The 16,864-nt window shown below is 35.3% G+C and overlaps 1 protein-coding gene across 5 annotated transcripts in view; it reads right to left on the bottom strand.

Annotated features, from left to right (window-relative positions):
• The window catches only part of CLOCK (clock circadian regulator), a 132,483-nt gene that overhangs the window by 53,833 nt on the left and 61,786 nt on the right, over nucleotides 1-16,864 (bottom strand). For 4 of the 5 annotated variants that reach the window (XM_024746685.1, XM_024746683.1, XM_024746686.1 and 1 more), the window contains 5 exons: nucleotides 15,226-15,317; nucleotides 13,329-13,412; nucleotides 9,564-9,653; nucleotides 7,195-7,254; nucleotides 2,328-2,476 (listed from right to left, as the gene is read on the bottom strand). In XM_024746685.1, the coding sequence (XP_024602453.1) occupies nucleotides 2,328-2,476; nucleotides 7,195-7,254; nucleotides 9,564-9,610 (256 nt within the window). In that variant the 5' untranslated portion in view covers nucleotides 9,611-9,653; nucleotides 13,329-13,412; nucleotides 15,226-15,317. The remainder of the gene's footprint in view (nucleotides 1-2,327; nucleotides 2,477-7,194; nucleotides 7,255-9,563; nucleotides 9,654-13,328; nucleotides 13,413-15,225; nucleotides 15,318-16,864) is intronic. The other variant, XM_024746684.1, reaches the window with a different exon arrangement.

Raw genomic sequence — 16,864 nt, 5'->3', positions numbered from 1 at the left:
GGCAAAAACTTTATAGTAATAAACCCAGAGTAATCCTGCTTAGTGACCTCTGGTATGTTTTCTTAGTGGTAGGAAGCTGGTCAAAAATTTGCAGATCCCTGGCTTAAGGCACACATTTTAACACAATAATTATAGTTTATCTTGCAACATACTTCTAATGGATTTAGTTATGAGAAAACTATTCATATATGATGAAATGTGAACTATTTAGGTAATATTTTTTCATTTTTGAATGTGGACATATTAAAACAAACAAGTAAAATTAAAATCTATGTCATAGAGCTTACTCTACAAAATATACTCTACCTTCCAGTGAAAAAAATGGACTAAGTTGTTTTGATTTTTCTATTATCAGATATATATATATAGCATATTAAATTGGCACCCAAAATTTGGCATATTGGAAATGCCTGTACTAGATATGAAGAGTAACTGAGAAGTATAGCTACTAATTCTGTGGAACATAGTCATGCTTTTCAAATTCACATTATACACACTCAGAAAAAAGGACTTCAATCCATAAGCAAATCCCATCAAGTGTAGTTAAACCCAGGTTTATTTTTAGAGTAAGAAGTATATAAGAATCACCTTTCAATTTCAGGTAAATATTTTGGTGTGCGAATCATATACCCAATTTTGAAAAAAATATCTAAATGCCAAAATGAATCCTCTATTGTCAGGGGGAAATAATTATACATGCATATTATTTCATTTCATTCAACAATCATTTACTGAACTCCTACAATGTCTGAGGAATGAGTGTGCTATCTAACAAGGGGCCCTGAAGTTAGTGAGAATACTATTTGTAGAGATAAAATGTAATGATAATGGTGGCAATAAAAATGAAGACCAGCAATTTTGAGAATAATCAACAAAACTGGCAACTGTGATACTGTACTACAGAAGATGAAAAAAATGCAAAACTCTTCTCAGGTTTGAGTCCCAGGGGATTGAAAGGATAGTGGTGTGAAAATGAAAAAAGGAAAGCTGAGAGAAAGAGATGACTTGAAAAATGAAAATGAATTCAACTTCAGACGCGTTGAGTCTGAGGACACGTAAAACAAAGACCCAGAAGTTACCTGGAAAAAAAAAACTGAAAAGTTTGCATCTAGAAATATAGATTTAGTAGTTTAAGAGAGAGGCAAAACCAAGGGAAGGAGCATAGAGAAAGCAAGGGCACAAAAGACAAGACTTTGAGAAATGTCATGTTCAGAGGGCAGAAAAAGAAAGAGGAAAGAAGTTAGCTCAGTTGGGAGGGGGAGGTGAATGAAGAAGTACAGTGTATCTCAGGCCAACGGAAAAGGAAGCCAGTGGAGGATGGATGAAAATTTCCAGTGCTTCAGAGATGCAGAAGAGGATGAAATATAAGAAAAAGCTACCGATTTATTGGTAGCAGAGGGGGTAGGGGGTCATGGCATTAGTTAAATTAACAAAAAATAATTTTAAATAGTGGTGGAGCATAAACCAGGCTAGTAATGTATCACAGAGTGAGCTAGCAATCAATAGAGGCACTAGTTACAAACTCTCTTTCTGAGAAGTTCTGCAGTTTCATTTCCATCTGAAAAAGAAATGTCCTTTTACAAGTTTTTCACCTATTTTCTATTAAGTAGCATTTATTAAGTACCAAAATACTTAACATTCTTTAAACTTTTCTTTTCATGACTTATTTACTCAAAGTGATTTTCTTTGATTAACAAATAATCACTTTAAAACACAGTGTTTTTATTTCCTAGATATACACTGAAGCAATCTTTTAAAATGACATATAAAGTTCTCATGATCTGACTCTTGCTTCTCTCTCAAATATACCCATAACTTTCCAACTCAAACTATGCTCCAGTTAAACTGCTCTCCCTGCTTCTCTGGTTTTACCCATGCTATTTCCTCCATGTGAAATGCTGTTTTTCTTAAGCTAACAGGAAGGCTCAGTTGAAAAATTAACTGTTTAAGACTTCCCTGACACATTCTTTCCTGTGTTCTCACACAAAGTTTACAGTTTACGAGCACTACTCACATTATAATTACTTGCACTGCAATTAGCTGTTTATAATGTTTGTCTCCCTTGGCCTGAGTTACTTGAGGGCCAGGACTGTTACCCTGCACCACAAGAATCTAGGATATACTAGTAGGCACTAAATACATGTTTGTTGAATGAAAGAAAGAACATACCAAGAAATCTTTAAAAAAGCGATTATTTACTTTTCTTAAAAATGGTTAGGAAGCATACAGTCTCAAGCCATCACTGCCAAGATTCCATCACATTATGTTTTAAGAGACAGTCTGTTATTATTCAAAAAAAAATCCATTTTACAAAGTTAAAAATGTACCTTTATGTTTTCGTAAAAAATCAATGCTCTTCTGTAGAACAGTAGATTTGTCCATCTTTCTAGCATTCCCAGGAAGCATGGATCCCAGTTCTTTAATGAGAACATTAAACTGATCTCTACGTTTCTTTTCAGATTTGTTTCTAGATACTCTGATGAAATAAAAAATTAAATAACCAGTTTTCAAACAGTCCATTTAATTACACAAAAAGTTTAATACAGTGCTCAATACAGACACAACCACAGAGCATGTACTTCTGTCAATACAGATGGTAATAAATATTTATATCCTAGGTTACCAACAATATACAGTTAATCAGGGCAATAATTTTTCTTCTTGGTTTAACCACTAAAGAAACTTTTACATTTTAAGCATTCGGCATACATGTTTTTATGAAAATGTCAGTAAGACAAACTACATTCAAATCTCAGGTTTTATTTAATCTAATATTTACCAAGAATCTGTATTTTCCTTATAAGGTTATTATGAATATTACTGAGATACAGTTTCTGAAAGCACATATAATGTATAAGTCCAAATCATTAAAAATTATTGAATAGGAGAAAGTTATCCATCTCCTGTAAGTTTTAAATTATAAACAGAAATCTAAAAATGAAAATTTCCCTACCCTCAGGCTTACCCACACATTCTTCCTCTTTATTCCTCCGTCCCAGCCTCCAACACAGAGCTGTAACAACTCTTTTGCATAGCTGTCTCTCCACTGGGTTGTAGGCTTCTTGATAACAGAGCCCCAGTTTTTTCATCTAAGCACTTAAGCATAACACCTAACCAACAGTAAGCACTCAAAATATATGTGCTAAAGGAATAATTCCCACTGTTCTATGTGAAGCAGTAACTAGAAGCAAATTCTTAGTTGTACTGAGAACTCTTGAGATAAATAAACACAATTATTTACAGAGCAATTAATCATTCCATAATACTTCTAATTACCTGCTTTGTGAAGTCAGATTTTAGAATTCAATTTTAGAAAGTACACTACTTTCCCAAAAGATCCCCAAAGGTCAGAGGATAATTCTATTAATTTAATTTTTTTCAGTAAAGGAGCATTTATTCTGTATTAGTACTGGGAAAAAATACAACTGTTCAAACCTCTTAAGAAACATAACAGAAATTAACTGACTCCCTCACCAAACATTGAATGCTTTGTTATAATGACAGAGACTGTGCTAATAAGGACTGGGGATACTAGAGAAAGATAAGCCCTTTCAAGAAATTCACCTAATACCTATGGAACCTCCTTAAGTGTGCCGAATTGAGTCATGAAGGCTAAGTGAGAAAGGGATGGTGGCGGGGTGTGAGCAGGGCATTCCAGACACAGGATACTTGCACAAAGATGAAAACCTAACAGGAATTCCCTGGCAGTCCAGTGGTTAGGACTCTGCACTTCCACTGTAGGGGGCACGGGTCTGATCCCTGGTCACGGAACTGATGTCCCTGCATGCTGTGCGGTGTGGCCAAAAAAATAAAATAAAATTTAAAAAGGGCCACACACCTATCACAAGTAGTTCAGCATGGCTCATGTAGCTAGTGTACAAGCTTTCTGTGCCCAGCTATGCTGGAGTTGGAGGAGGAGGGTGGGTGGCAATTAGGAATAATAAGTACTGGAAGAAAAAATCATGAAGTTTTTATGCTACACAAAAGGATTTAGTTTAATAGTGAAAGCCATGGGAAGGCACTAAAAGGTTTTAAGCAAAGAAATGACTGACATGAACAGAACTCCTTGTTAAGACCATTCTAGCACTAGAGTAATGAAAAGATCAGTGTTTGGCAAAACAAATTCATTTAACAAATACTACTGGAAATTTACTGTATGCAAAACAAGACTGGAGGCCAGATGACCCATGTGTAATATAATTTGAGATATTAGTTTCGGTAGACCAATGGTTTGGGGAGAATTTAAATATGGTGAAATTGCCTGTTTGACATTTTAAAGGACACATACTAGAGGAAGTTAGACATACAGATCTAGTTATATTCCTCTAGAAAGGAGTAAGTAGGAAATAAGCAACTGAGACTTATTATATATGAAATATCTGAAGACATGGGTAAAATTTAGAGCCATTATTTGTTGTCTATAAGTTACTACTGGAAATTGTATATAATTGTATAAATGTTGTATATAAGGCACTACTAGAAACATACATGAAATTTCACTTAATTCCTACAAAGTAGACTTTATTATTTTTCATGTTACAAGTGTGACAACTCAGGCATAAAAGGGAATATGCCCAGGATCATACAGTTACCATGAAGTAATAATTCAAAACAGGCATCTTAACTCCAGCATAAGAAATATACAGAAATGAAGTATCACTGCCAATTCTACCAGTGGATCACACCCATTAAAGCAACTTTATTTCATGTTACGTTCAGATTGGACGTACTCAGCCCTTGTGATGACCTCAATAATAACAGGCCACAGATGTCAGCGTTCAACATGGTCCATTTAATTCTGACAGCATTATAATGAGGCCTTCTCTTTCTCCAAGGTTTCCCACAGCCATAGCATTTTTGGTCCCCTAAAAACACGATCAAACCTTCAAAGTCTCTGTGAACAGAATACCCTTAGCTCACCTTATCCATCTCTAAACTTGGCCTTTAAATCTGTCCAAGTTAATTCCTCAAAGTTCTGCCTCTGAAGACCTAAATAGACATTTCTCCAAAGAAGATATACAGACTGCCAACAAACACATGAAAGAATGCTCAACATCATTAATCATTAAAGAAATGCAAATCAAAACTACAATGAGATATCATCTAACACCAGTCAGAATGGCCATCATCAAAAAATCTAGAAACAATAAATGCTGGAGAGGGTGTGGAGAAAAGGGAACACTCATGCACTGCTGGTGGGAATGTGAATTGGTACAGCCACTATGGAGAACAGTATGGAGGTTCCTTAAAAAACTACAAATAGAACTACCATATGACCCAGCAATCCCACTACTGGGCATATACCCTGAGAAAACCAAAATTCAAAAAGAGTCAAGTACCAAAATGTTCATTGCAGCTCTATTTACAATAGCCTGGAGATGGAAACAACCTAAGTGCCCATCATCGGATGAATGGATAAAGAAGATGTGGCACATATATACAATGGAATATCACTCAGCCATAAAAAGAAACGAAATTGAGCTATGTGTAATGAGGTGGATGTAAGTCAGAGTGAAGTAAGTCAGAAAGAGAAAGACAAATACCGTATGCTAACACATATATATGGAATTTAAGGAAAAAAAAATGTCATGAAGAACCTAGGGGTAAGACAAGAAGAAAGACACAGACCTACTGGAGAACGGACTTGAGGATATGCGGAGGGCGAAGGGTGAGCTGTGACAGGGCGAGAGAGAGGCATGGACATATATACACTACTAAACGTAAGGTAGATAGCTAGTGGGAAGCAGCCACATAGCACAGGGAGATCAGCTCGGTGCTTTGTGACCGCCTGGAGGGGTGGGATAGGGAGGGTGAGAGGGAGGGAGACGCAAGAGGGAAGAGATATGGGAACATATGTATATGTATAACTGATTCACTTTGTTATAAAGCAGAAACTAACACACCATTGTAAAGCAATTATACTCCAATAAAGATGTTAAAAAAAAGTTCTGCCTCTTCATTCAGGCAAGACTGATTATTCCCACCTTATCAGTGACTTTCTCTCTACCTTGAAATATTTTATAAGAACCTTCCCCCACTAGATTGAAGTTAAGGGAAAGGAGTTATCCAATATATTTTTAGCTTCAAATTCAGGTCTTTTTACTTCCTTGAATAAAGTTGTATATAACTTTCCTCAAAATCTTCTTCCCAGATATATTTTAATCATTCATTTAAGAATTTAGCAGTTTATCTGGTTATGTGAATATTCTTCTTATCCCAGTACCTTTTATTTTGCTAAATACAGACATTTAGGAACTACTACTTATTATATGTTTATCTTTTGTATCTGTATGTAATGCTACTACACTCTCTACCCTCGTGTCTAAGCACCCAAGTAGTTCAATGTGGCTGGAAAAAAACCATAAAGTATTTACTGCTTACCCTCAATGACTACAAACTTGGCTGCAATGCTCTCTGGACCCTCCCTCCTGATACTGTAATCACCATCAAGGCCCGTATCTAAGGTCAAGCCCCCACCATCACCACCATGGCTCTAGATCCCATCCTGTCACCTACTTGATGATACCTCTCCATCAATTCTTCCCCCCGACACCCACTCTCTACCACCCACTTTCGCTTCTGTTGGAGAACGGAGGCATGTCAAAAGACACAGAAGCCCACCCAGAAAGACCTCCCAAAGGCCAAAGCTGGAACAAACCGAGCAACAGAATAACATAGCACTGAAGTATAACCTAAAGTACAAAATAAATCATGAGTCCATACAAAATATACATGAGTCCATAGAGATATAAATAAATGGGAAAAAGACTTTTTTTTTTACAGAAGAATTTCAAATATGTGTAGATATCCCTTCCTATGAGAGGTGAAGCTTAATTCCCCCATCCCTACTCTGAAGGTGTGCTATCCTAAATAAATTATTTCCAAAGAACAGAGTGGGTTAACAGAAAATAGTAACTACAATGGTAAATCTAGGCAAACCCTGCCTTAGTCGAGTGACGAAGGCTAACATCCCCAGTGATGTCATGTAAATATTATGTGCCATAATATGATGTGGTGAGAAGGGCACTTTTAGAGGATCATTTAATTTATAAACTACATACTGATACTCTAACCTCTTCCACCTTGCTAACATATCTAAGTTCTTAAGGCAGATAGATTTTGGAAATCACTGATTTACTATTACATTTATTTATTATTCATTTATTTACTATTTTATATCTGAAGTTGAACTACCTTTTTGCTTTGTCCTTGTCATCTTCTTCCACCAACCCATCAAAAATACTACCATCGTCTCTAAAAGAAAAAGAAAGTGGATAGAGAAAATAAGAGAGCAGACTCACTAAGCAACAGCAATACTAAAACAACATATGAATCAAATCAGTTATATCCTAGGATTTTTGTAGAGTTATGGATTGCATAAGTTCAAACTCAGTAACTACTAACCTGTTTTCTAACACATATAGACAAAGTTCAACTATGTTTTACATTTTAAAAAGTTTATTACAATAAACAAGAATTTAACTTTACCAGAGATTAAATATCTTATTCCAAACTTTTAGTAACCAGTGAAAATCTATAGAAAGTCAGTATATTTGCCATTATATAAAATGATTCATTTGAAATTATTTGTAATTATAGTAGCACATTTAAAAAACATTTTCTGAGACATTTACTTTATAAAACACAAATCACTCAGAAACATCACAATATCTAGCATATTAACTTATACTGATATATTTTCATTCAGTACTGATTCATTTGACAAATATTTGTTAGCACTCATGTACCAGGCTCTGTTCTGGACATGGTTACAGAGCAGTTAATTAGACATGCAGATCCCCACTCTCATATAGCTTATTTTCTAGTAGAAACAAATCAACATGAAAACGTATGAATTTTATTATTTTTTTCAAAGGGGTGATGTTTTAATTACTGGGTGGTTACTTTAGTCTGAGTGGTTAGGGAAGGACTTGCTGAAGTGGGGACGTTTGAGCCTGAGATCTAAGCGACAAGAAGGGGTTGGTTATGGGAAGACCAAGGGGAAGAGCATTCTAACAAGTGAAACCAAGAGCACTGGTGGCTAACTCCTTAATCTAAGGGGCAATAGTAAATAGTTGCAAGTGATATGAGCTTTTACATGAACTCACTATTCACTTCTTTAACCACATCTTTCTGTGGCCTATGAAGTGCCTACGAGCCCCACAACTGAGATCATCTACAAATCTCGTATCATAGAGGTTCATGAGTAGACTTTTGGGGTTCCATGTATACAATGAAATTTATAAAAAATTCTGTATGTAAACGTACATTATTGAGAAGAGAGTCCATAACTTTCACGATATTCAGAGAGATAATGAACTCATATTACAAACCACTGCTTTATGTCTGAACACCCAGATGTTGTCCCTACAGGTCATACTGTCTAGAATAGGAAGTGACAATCATTCAGAAGCATAATGCCAAAATCATATTTAATCTTTAGGAGTAGTGAAGAAACATCCTTTCTGAGGAAAAGACTACACATAGATTTCACCTGAAACTATGGCACAGCCTACATCCATGGCAGTGGCAGGCAGGCCTCCCTGAGGAAACTCCTTGCCCCTTAAGTCTTAAGCTCTGATAGAGTACATACCTTCACTGTTTACCTCACAGAAAAGGGAGGAAAGCTGTCCCTAGATGTCAAAGTCACTTCTGTGCACAACTCTAGCTACAAAACTCTTAAAGAATCCCCTACGGAAGAATCACACATTACACTATAATAAAAGCACAGGAACTATAGGAACTTTAGTGTCAGATCAATACAGGCCATAACTCCGCCTTATTACTTACTATGTGACTTTAAACAAGTTATTTAACCTCTCTGGCCTATAGACTCCTCATCTGTAAATTCTCATGGAATTATTGTGAAGTTAAATGAAGTAAGACATAAAAAGTGCTCTGTACATTAGCTGTCAAAGAGCAGGTATTTTTTAAAAACTGGTACTGTATTTCATCAAATTTAAGACACCACTGACTATAAGACTTACTATTTTATGTGCCACTATGAAAGAAAACAATGTCACCAATTAAATTATAAGCCAATAGTAAGATGAATCCCAATGTCAGACATGTTAAAATGTAAAAAAATAAAGTCTTTAAATCAAAGAAACAAGGAGGCCCATCCTTTTCCCAATAGTAAGATTTAAAGATTATAATTTCAACTAATGAAATCCTAATTATAGTCAACTCTCATGAGTCACAAATGCTAAGATGCTTAAAGGGCTGAAGTTAGAACCAACAGATAAGGAGACAGATGATCCCACAAAGCACCAAGCAAACATCTGCAATTGTCATAATTTATTTCAGAGCAGTTCTGACCAAATCACTCAGAATTACAGTTCAAGATCATTCAGAACACAAGCCACATGCTGTTGACTTTGGCTCTAGATAATATACCTTACTTACTATTACATGAAATTTGCTTGGTACAGAAGGTAAATGGAACAGTAATTATGGTTAAGCATAATACTCTTTTTATCAGTTTGATATAGACCATTACTCTAACAGTGAATTTTTTTAATAGCTTTATATAATTCAAAATAAACGAGTCTCTAAAAACATACCTGTCAACAAGTGAGCTCATTTTACTACAGCTTACGGTAAACAACATAACATATTACGTTTTCGTCTTGTAGTAGACATTTGTACTTCTCCTTGGGTGGAAAGAAAAATAAATGGTCATTAGTTTTCTAAAAAACTTATGTCTACAAACACAGTAATTTGTGAAACACTATGTTTTCATAGAGACTTCAAAATGTTTTTGTTTCTACTGAAGGCTATAACATTATTTTCAAGGAAATATACTTAGTTGAGGCACATTTGAGGCTGTTTTTCCTTTTAAAAAAAGGACTACAGGGGAAGAAAAACTGAAGACCATAATTCATTTTCTTTCTATAACAAAATAGTGGAAATTAAAAAGCCACTCTTTTTTTTTTTTTTTTTTTTTTTTTGCGGTATGCGGGCCTCTCACTGTTGTGGCCTCTCCCATTGCGGAGCACAGGCTCCGGACGCACAGGCTCAGTGGCCATGGCTCATGGGCCCAGCCCCTCGGCGGCACGTGGGATCTTCCCGGACCGGGACACGAACCTGTGTCCCCTGCATCAGCAGGCGGACTCTCAACCACTGCGCCACCAGGGAAGCCCCTAAAAAGCCACTCTTAATATTCAGTATATGTATTAGACTACATAGGCTACATATGTAAGCCTATGTAAGTAGGCTAGAATAATACCAGCTAGTGGGCAATAAACATTTGTTGAAAGCCTACTTTCTGTTAAACAGTATAGTTAGCTTTGGAAATAGAAGGATGAGAGACACAATCACTATAAGCAAAAATCTGCAATTAAAGAGGGAGATGGATAACTAAATAATTATAATAAAAGGGATGATGAAGGTATATTGGTGGGGGGGACAGTCAGAGGAAATATTCTTGATGACAGTGAGTTTGTTAGGCAGTCTATATTCTTGTTACTGAAAATGTGCTCCAGAGACCATCACCATCATCTGAGAGCTTGTTAAAATATAGAATCTTGATCCCAACTCTAGTCCCACTGAAGCAAAATCTACATTTTAACAAGGTCTTCATGTGATTTGTATGACCATTTAAGTTTGAGAAATAACAGACTAAAGGACAGGAAGAGGTAATAGTTGAAGGGATTCTAAGCCACAAGAAAAGTGATTTGCAAAGGGACAGGCATTTATGAGAGAGCATATTTGAGAAAGTTTTCTCTTTAGAGAAAAATGTAGGCATATTACAATGGAAAGTTTTAATTACTAGAGCATAAAGTGAGAGACAACAGGAGTGGTAAAGGGGTGAAGGCAAGTCAAGCAGAGAAGAGCCTTATTATGAAGTTTCATACTCACATTGAAGGGATTAAAATTTACTGCTTAAAAACTCAGTCATAAGCCTAAAATTTATCTCTCTATATTCTATACAGTTCTGCTAAAGTATAAAGCAGGTTTTACCCATATAAGATACTTATAGTCATGAGTTAAATATTGAATAACCACCTTAACTCTAATAAATATCCTAACAGTTTTGAGGCATAAGAATTATTTTTTAATTAAAGTTTAGAAAATAGTGTAAATTATTGTGTAACTCTAAATGAGAGAATATTAAAGGACATGAGACTCTATAATACTCTATCATTATTTTTAAATGTACATTCATGAGAGGAAGAGAGGATAACTCTGGATAAATGATGCTGGGTTGTCCTTGTAGTTATGGCTGCAGAAGCAGAACTGTGAAGGGCTAAGAGTTCTTAAAAGATAATGAGTGGGGGAGTCAGGAAAAATAAAAAGAACTCACTCCAGGATAAAATAGTGATTTTAAGTGTCTGGGTAAACATCAGCAGATGGAACAGAAAATTATAGAATTTTAGAGTTAGAAGAGACTTTAAAGATCACCTAAGTACAGCCCTCTGGTCTAACAGACATACTTAGTTAGCATCATGGTAATAACAGAGGTTTGTTTTATCACTAGAACAGAAAGAACAGTGCAAAGGTAACACAGCCAATTTGAGTGAATTAAAAAAAGAACAGTTTCAGTTTAAAGTTAAAAGACCAGATCTGAGCCTTATATGGCAGCAAGTATATGCTTGTTTAATTACCAGAAGGTAGAAACAGGGCAAACCAGAGGGAAAAAAGGACCCCAAGAATAAGAACTTACACTATATAGGAGAGGCCATGCTGACTATAAGGGAAGTGAATCCAAAACACTTTAGAAGATAGACTGATGCTTTATTAAGCTATTTTACTATTGCTGGTTAACAATATTTTTCCAAACACTATTTATTGTCCAGCTAACCGAACAACATAAAACTATATCTCTGATAGTTCAGTCCAAGATCTTTCCTTTACTTTTCCGGCCAATTGATAGGCATGCTATATTTAAGGGAAAGATAAAGGAAGAAGTGAAATAGGCCCAATTAAGTACTCTAAAGCAACTGTTAGGAGATTCCTCTTGACTTCTTTACATGGTGTCGAATTAACTTTAACAAAACAAAGTGGTAATGTGGGAGCAGCCAAAGGTCTTGTGTGGGGTCTATCCTAGGACTCACACTTTCAGCACAAAAAAGACTAGGCAGAGTCACACTTGCTCATGCTATGGATTCTAAGGAGTCATTTTTAGAAGACATGCGATGTCTCTACTCACAGCAAGGAATTTCAAGTAGATGGTCTAATACAGATTAAATATTATTAAAAGTCGTTTTTCTTAAATATTGATATTAACAGACCACTATGGTATGAAATAATCTGTCTTTAAAAGGATCAGTTACAAATTAACTGATAAAGTTAATTAAAATTAAATTAAATGATAAAGGATCAAGTTACTGCTAGGAATCAAATGCTCCTTTACTTTAAGCAACTTGAGCTCAAAGTCATTCAATGATATGAATTCCCAGCTGAGTAAGCACCACACCACTATTTTATCACAGTGGAGGGCAGGATGGCATTTTTTTTTATAAACATCATTTTAAAAACAAGTTTTAAAACATTTATCACATGGGCAGGTATTAACTAACAAACCTTCTAAGCAATTCAAACTGCAAAATATGGAAGCAGGTATGTTTTAAATTCAGCATGCAACATTACACATAATTAACAGAAAATCTCAGTGCTTGGCACTCCATCTTTGGAAAAGAACTCTTACATACAATATAACACATTCTACATTAAAAATAAATTATGCAGTATCAGTATCTTGTCCTCTGAATCCCACCTGCTGTCACTTCTCAAAGCTTTCCATTTCTACATCACTAATTTCTCCCTCTATAACTGGAATATTCTGATCAACATCTTAGTATTTTACCTTAAAAAACAAACAAAACAGACAAAAACTTCCTCGACCCAGCAACCCCCTTCAGGGATGGCCTCCTTTTCTGCTCCCTTTCACAAGGAAAACCACTTGCCAGAGTTGTGTACAATTGGTGTTTCAACATCTTTAATTCATTCCGCTCTCATTTTAAAACTTAAGTGTTTATTTTCACAAATGTATACTTGTTCAGAGTTTAAAGTATCCAATTTTACAAGACTTTTTAAAAAATCAGAAGTCTTCTGATTCGCATTTCCTACTTACAACCACTTTCATCTCTTTAACTGTTTCCCTTGGTAGTTAACTCCCTATCTCTAATAACTTTTACTTTTATTACTTCTTGATTCTTTCTATTTTAGGTAGGATGCCTATACACTCCCAATTTATTTGAGCTGTCCCCAATGTAATTATTAAAAGTGCTTGCTTTTGCTCTCTAAAGCGTCTTTTTTTTTAAGCCACCATCTACTGAATTCCACTATAAAAAATAATAATTTAGCTTTGACTCCCCCATCCTTACCTCATATACACGCACGCTTGCCCAAATTTCCAATACCGTGATTTTGGCTAGGTGGTTATATCCAGAGTTAACATTATTATGACTCTGTAAATACAATTCACAGTTAAGCCATATGGTATACTACAATTTGTTTTTTGGAATAGTTTTCCCTAGAGTTAATCATTGTTTTGTTTTGTTATTTACCTGGTTTTCTAAATACTTATCTACAATTCAGCCCTAAACTCTTCCTTGTCTAAATCTACTCTTAATATCTTCAAATACATTACAGATTCTACCAATTTAATCTTTTGCAGCTATTTCTCCTGGCACCTTCTGACCTACTCCTACTGGATAACTATAATTGTAGTTTAGCTGTAATCTTGGGATCACTCTTCACTATCATCCTGGTGATTTCCTGGGTCTCTACGTAAGCTGCATTCCCTGTTTCTTCCTACGGCTTCATTTTTTTAGTTTACTTCTTTATTTTTGTTGAGTACCTCCTACATTAACTGCCCAAGAAAGGAAACACGGCAGATAAATTTTTTTGAGACATCACAAGTCTAAAACTAACATTGGTCTATCCTTAATCAACAGTCTAGCTAGATTCTGAATACTGAGTTGGAAATCATTTTTCCCTCAGAATTATGAAGGAAAATCATTTTTCCCTTCTATCTTCAATGGAGACACCCTTCTCCACTGTCTTCTAGTTTCCAGTGTGGGATCAAGAAGTCCAAAGCCATTCTGATTACTGATCCCTTATATGTGACCTATTATTTTCCTTATTCTGGAAGCTCTTCCTTTATCTCTCCTTTAAATATAGCATGTCTATCAACTGGCTGGAAAAGTAGAGAAAAGATCTTGGACTAAACTATCAGAGATGTAGTTTTATGTTTAACAAAATGTAACAGTTATATGCCCTATTTTGGACTAATTTTCATATCTGCATTTGTCACTCTATGGGCTCTTTCTACCTGTAAATGTGTGTCCTCTAACTTCTGGAGAGTTTTGCTGAATCATTCACTATTCTGTATTTCTCCCCTCTAGTCCCTCTATTCTCTTTCTAGAGCTTCGATTTTTTTTAACATTGGAGATCCTGGACAGTTTCCCCAATTTTCTTATCTTTTCTCTCCCATTTTCTCTTTGCTTTACTTTCAACATCAGTATCATTTTTTAGCCCTTCCATTGAGTTTTCCATTTCTGATTTCATTTCTTATTTTTTTTCTCTCTCATGTTCATGGATTTAGCATCTCCTCTTATTTCTCAAACTATTAAATGACAGTTTTGTGTTTCTTTCCATTTTTACCTGCCTATCTGGTCTCCATTTCCCCTAACTTGGTATTTTCTATTTTGGTTTGGTCTTTGACTCTCACAAAAGAGGCTTTCCTAAAATGTCCAGTGATCTTTGGCTACAGCTCATATTTAAGGATGGGATCTGTGAACTTTATTTTAAGGATATCAGGTTGGGACATTTCACTGAGGAAATTCTTTTTTTTTTATAAATTTATTTATTTGTTTTTGGCTGTGTTGGGTCTTCGTTGCTGTGCGCGGGTTTTCTCTAGTTGCGGTAAGTGGGGGCTACTCTTTGTTGCAGTGTGGCTTCTCTTGTTGTGGAGCATGGGCTCTAGGCGCACAGGCTTCAGTAGTTGTGGCTCTCGGGGTCTAGAGCACAGGCTCAGTAGTTGTGGCACACGGGCTTAGTTGCTCCGCGGCATGTGGGATCTTCCCGGAGCAGGGCTCAAACCCATGTCCCCTGCCTTGGCTGGAGGATTCTTAACCACTGTGCCACCAGGGAAGTCCTCATTGAGGAAATTCTTAATGTCAATATCTTCAAATCTTTTCTCTTAGGTTGGTTGTAATTCCCATTTCCCTGGGCAAGTGTCATTTCAAAGTACATTGCAAGATACAACCCTTTCATTACCTTTTGTATTTTGGGGATCTTTTGAACTGATTATTCAGAAAACTGTAAGTTCAATGTATTCTTCTGTATGGCTGACCATCAGTCTCAGAATTCTGTTTAAACCAGAAAAAAATGTGTTAGATTTACTCAACTTATATGGACATTTATCATGAAGAAGGTTTCAAAATAATTTTGAAACATAACAAAATGTATAACTTTGTCACAAAAATATATTGGGTTTGCCAAAATGTTTGTTTGGGTTTTCCTGTAATATCTTATGGAAAAAACCAAATGAACTTTTTGGCCAAACCAATATATAACAAATGCTAAACTCTATAAATTGTCTCTAAAAGAAAATAACTTAAAAATAAAAAAACTACAACAATTACTTGTAATTCTACTATAGAAGTTAAAAGACAAAAGTATAAAAATAAGTATAGCTATAAAAATATGTTAATGAATACACACATACGTGTTAATGAATACTCATATATAATGAATATAAAAAGATGCAATTTGTGACAGAGATAAAGTGTGGTGGGGGAGAGAAGTAAAAGAGTAGAGTTTTTGAAGTTAAATTGTTATCAGTTTAAAATAGATTGTTAAATCTATAAGATGTTTTATGTAGACCCATGGTAAGCACAAAGAAAACATCTATACAGGATACACAAAAGGAAATGAGAAAAGAATCAAAGCATGTCACTAAAAGAAAACAATGAAACACAAAGGAAGACAGGAAAAAAGTGACAAAAAGCTACAAGACAGACAAAAACAATGAACAAAATAACAATAAGTCCTTCCCTGTCAGTAACTACTTTAAATGCAAATGAAATAAAGTTGCCAGTCAAAAGACAAAGTAGGTAAACAGATAAAAAAAACAAGATCCAACTACATGCTATCTACAAGACTCACTTTAGATTTAAGGACACACAGAGACTAAAAGACTGGAAAAAGATATTCCATGCAAATGGTAACCAAGAAAGCACAAATGGCCATACTTACATCAGACAAAATAGACTTTAAGTAAAAAACTGTCACAAGAGACAAAAAGGACATTATATAATAAAATGGCCAAATTTATCAGGAAGATATAACGATTATAGATATATATACACCCAACATCAAAGCACCCAAATATTTGTAGCAAAGATTGACAGAACTGAACTGAGGAACAGACAACAACACAGTAATAGTAGGAAATTTCAATACCCCAGTTTCAATAATGGACAGAACCCTAGACAGAGAAGGTCAATAAGAAAACGGATGGCTTGAACAACACTAAAGACCAATGGACTTAACAGAATATTCCACCCAACAGGAGCAGAATACACATTTTCCTTAAATGCACAGGGGACATTCACCAGGATGGATCACATCAGGTAGCAAAACAAGTCTCAACAAATTTAAGAAGATTGAAATGCTTTATCAAATATCTTTTCTGACCACAATGGAATAAAACTAGAAATCAGTAGTACAAGGTAAACTGGAAAATTCAAAACATGTAGAAATTAAACACATTCTTGAACAATCAATCAATGGGTCAAAGAAGAAATCAAAATGGAAAGTAGAAAATACTTTGAGACAAAAGCACAAAACATCAAAACTTATGGGATGCAGCAAAAGCATCATTAAGAGGGAAGTTTATAGTGGTAAATACATT

This window comes from Neophocaena asiaeorientalis, unplaced genomic scaffold, assembly GCF_003031525.2.
Source record: "Neophocaena asiaeorientalis asiaeorientalis breed wild unplaced genomic scaffold, Neophocaena_asiaeorientalis_V1.1 scaffold19, whole genome shotgun sequence".
Classification (NCBI taxonomy): domain Eukaryota; kingdom Metazoa; phylum Chordata; class Mammalia; order Artiodactyla; family Phocoenidae; genus Neophocaena; species Neophocaena asiaeorientalis.
This window is presented reverse-complemented; position numbering and strand designations above follow the sequence as displayed.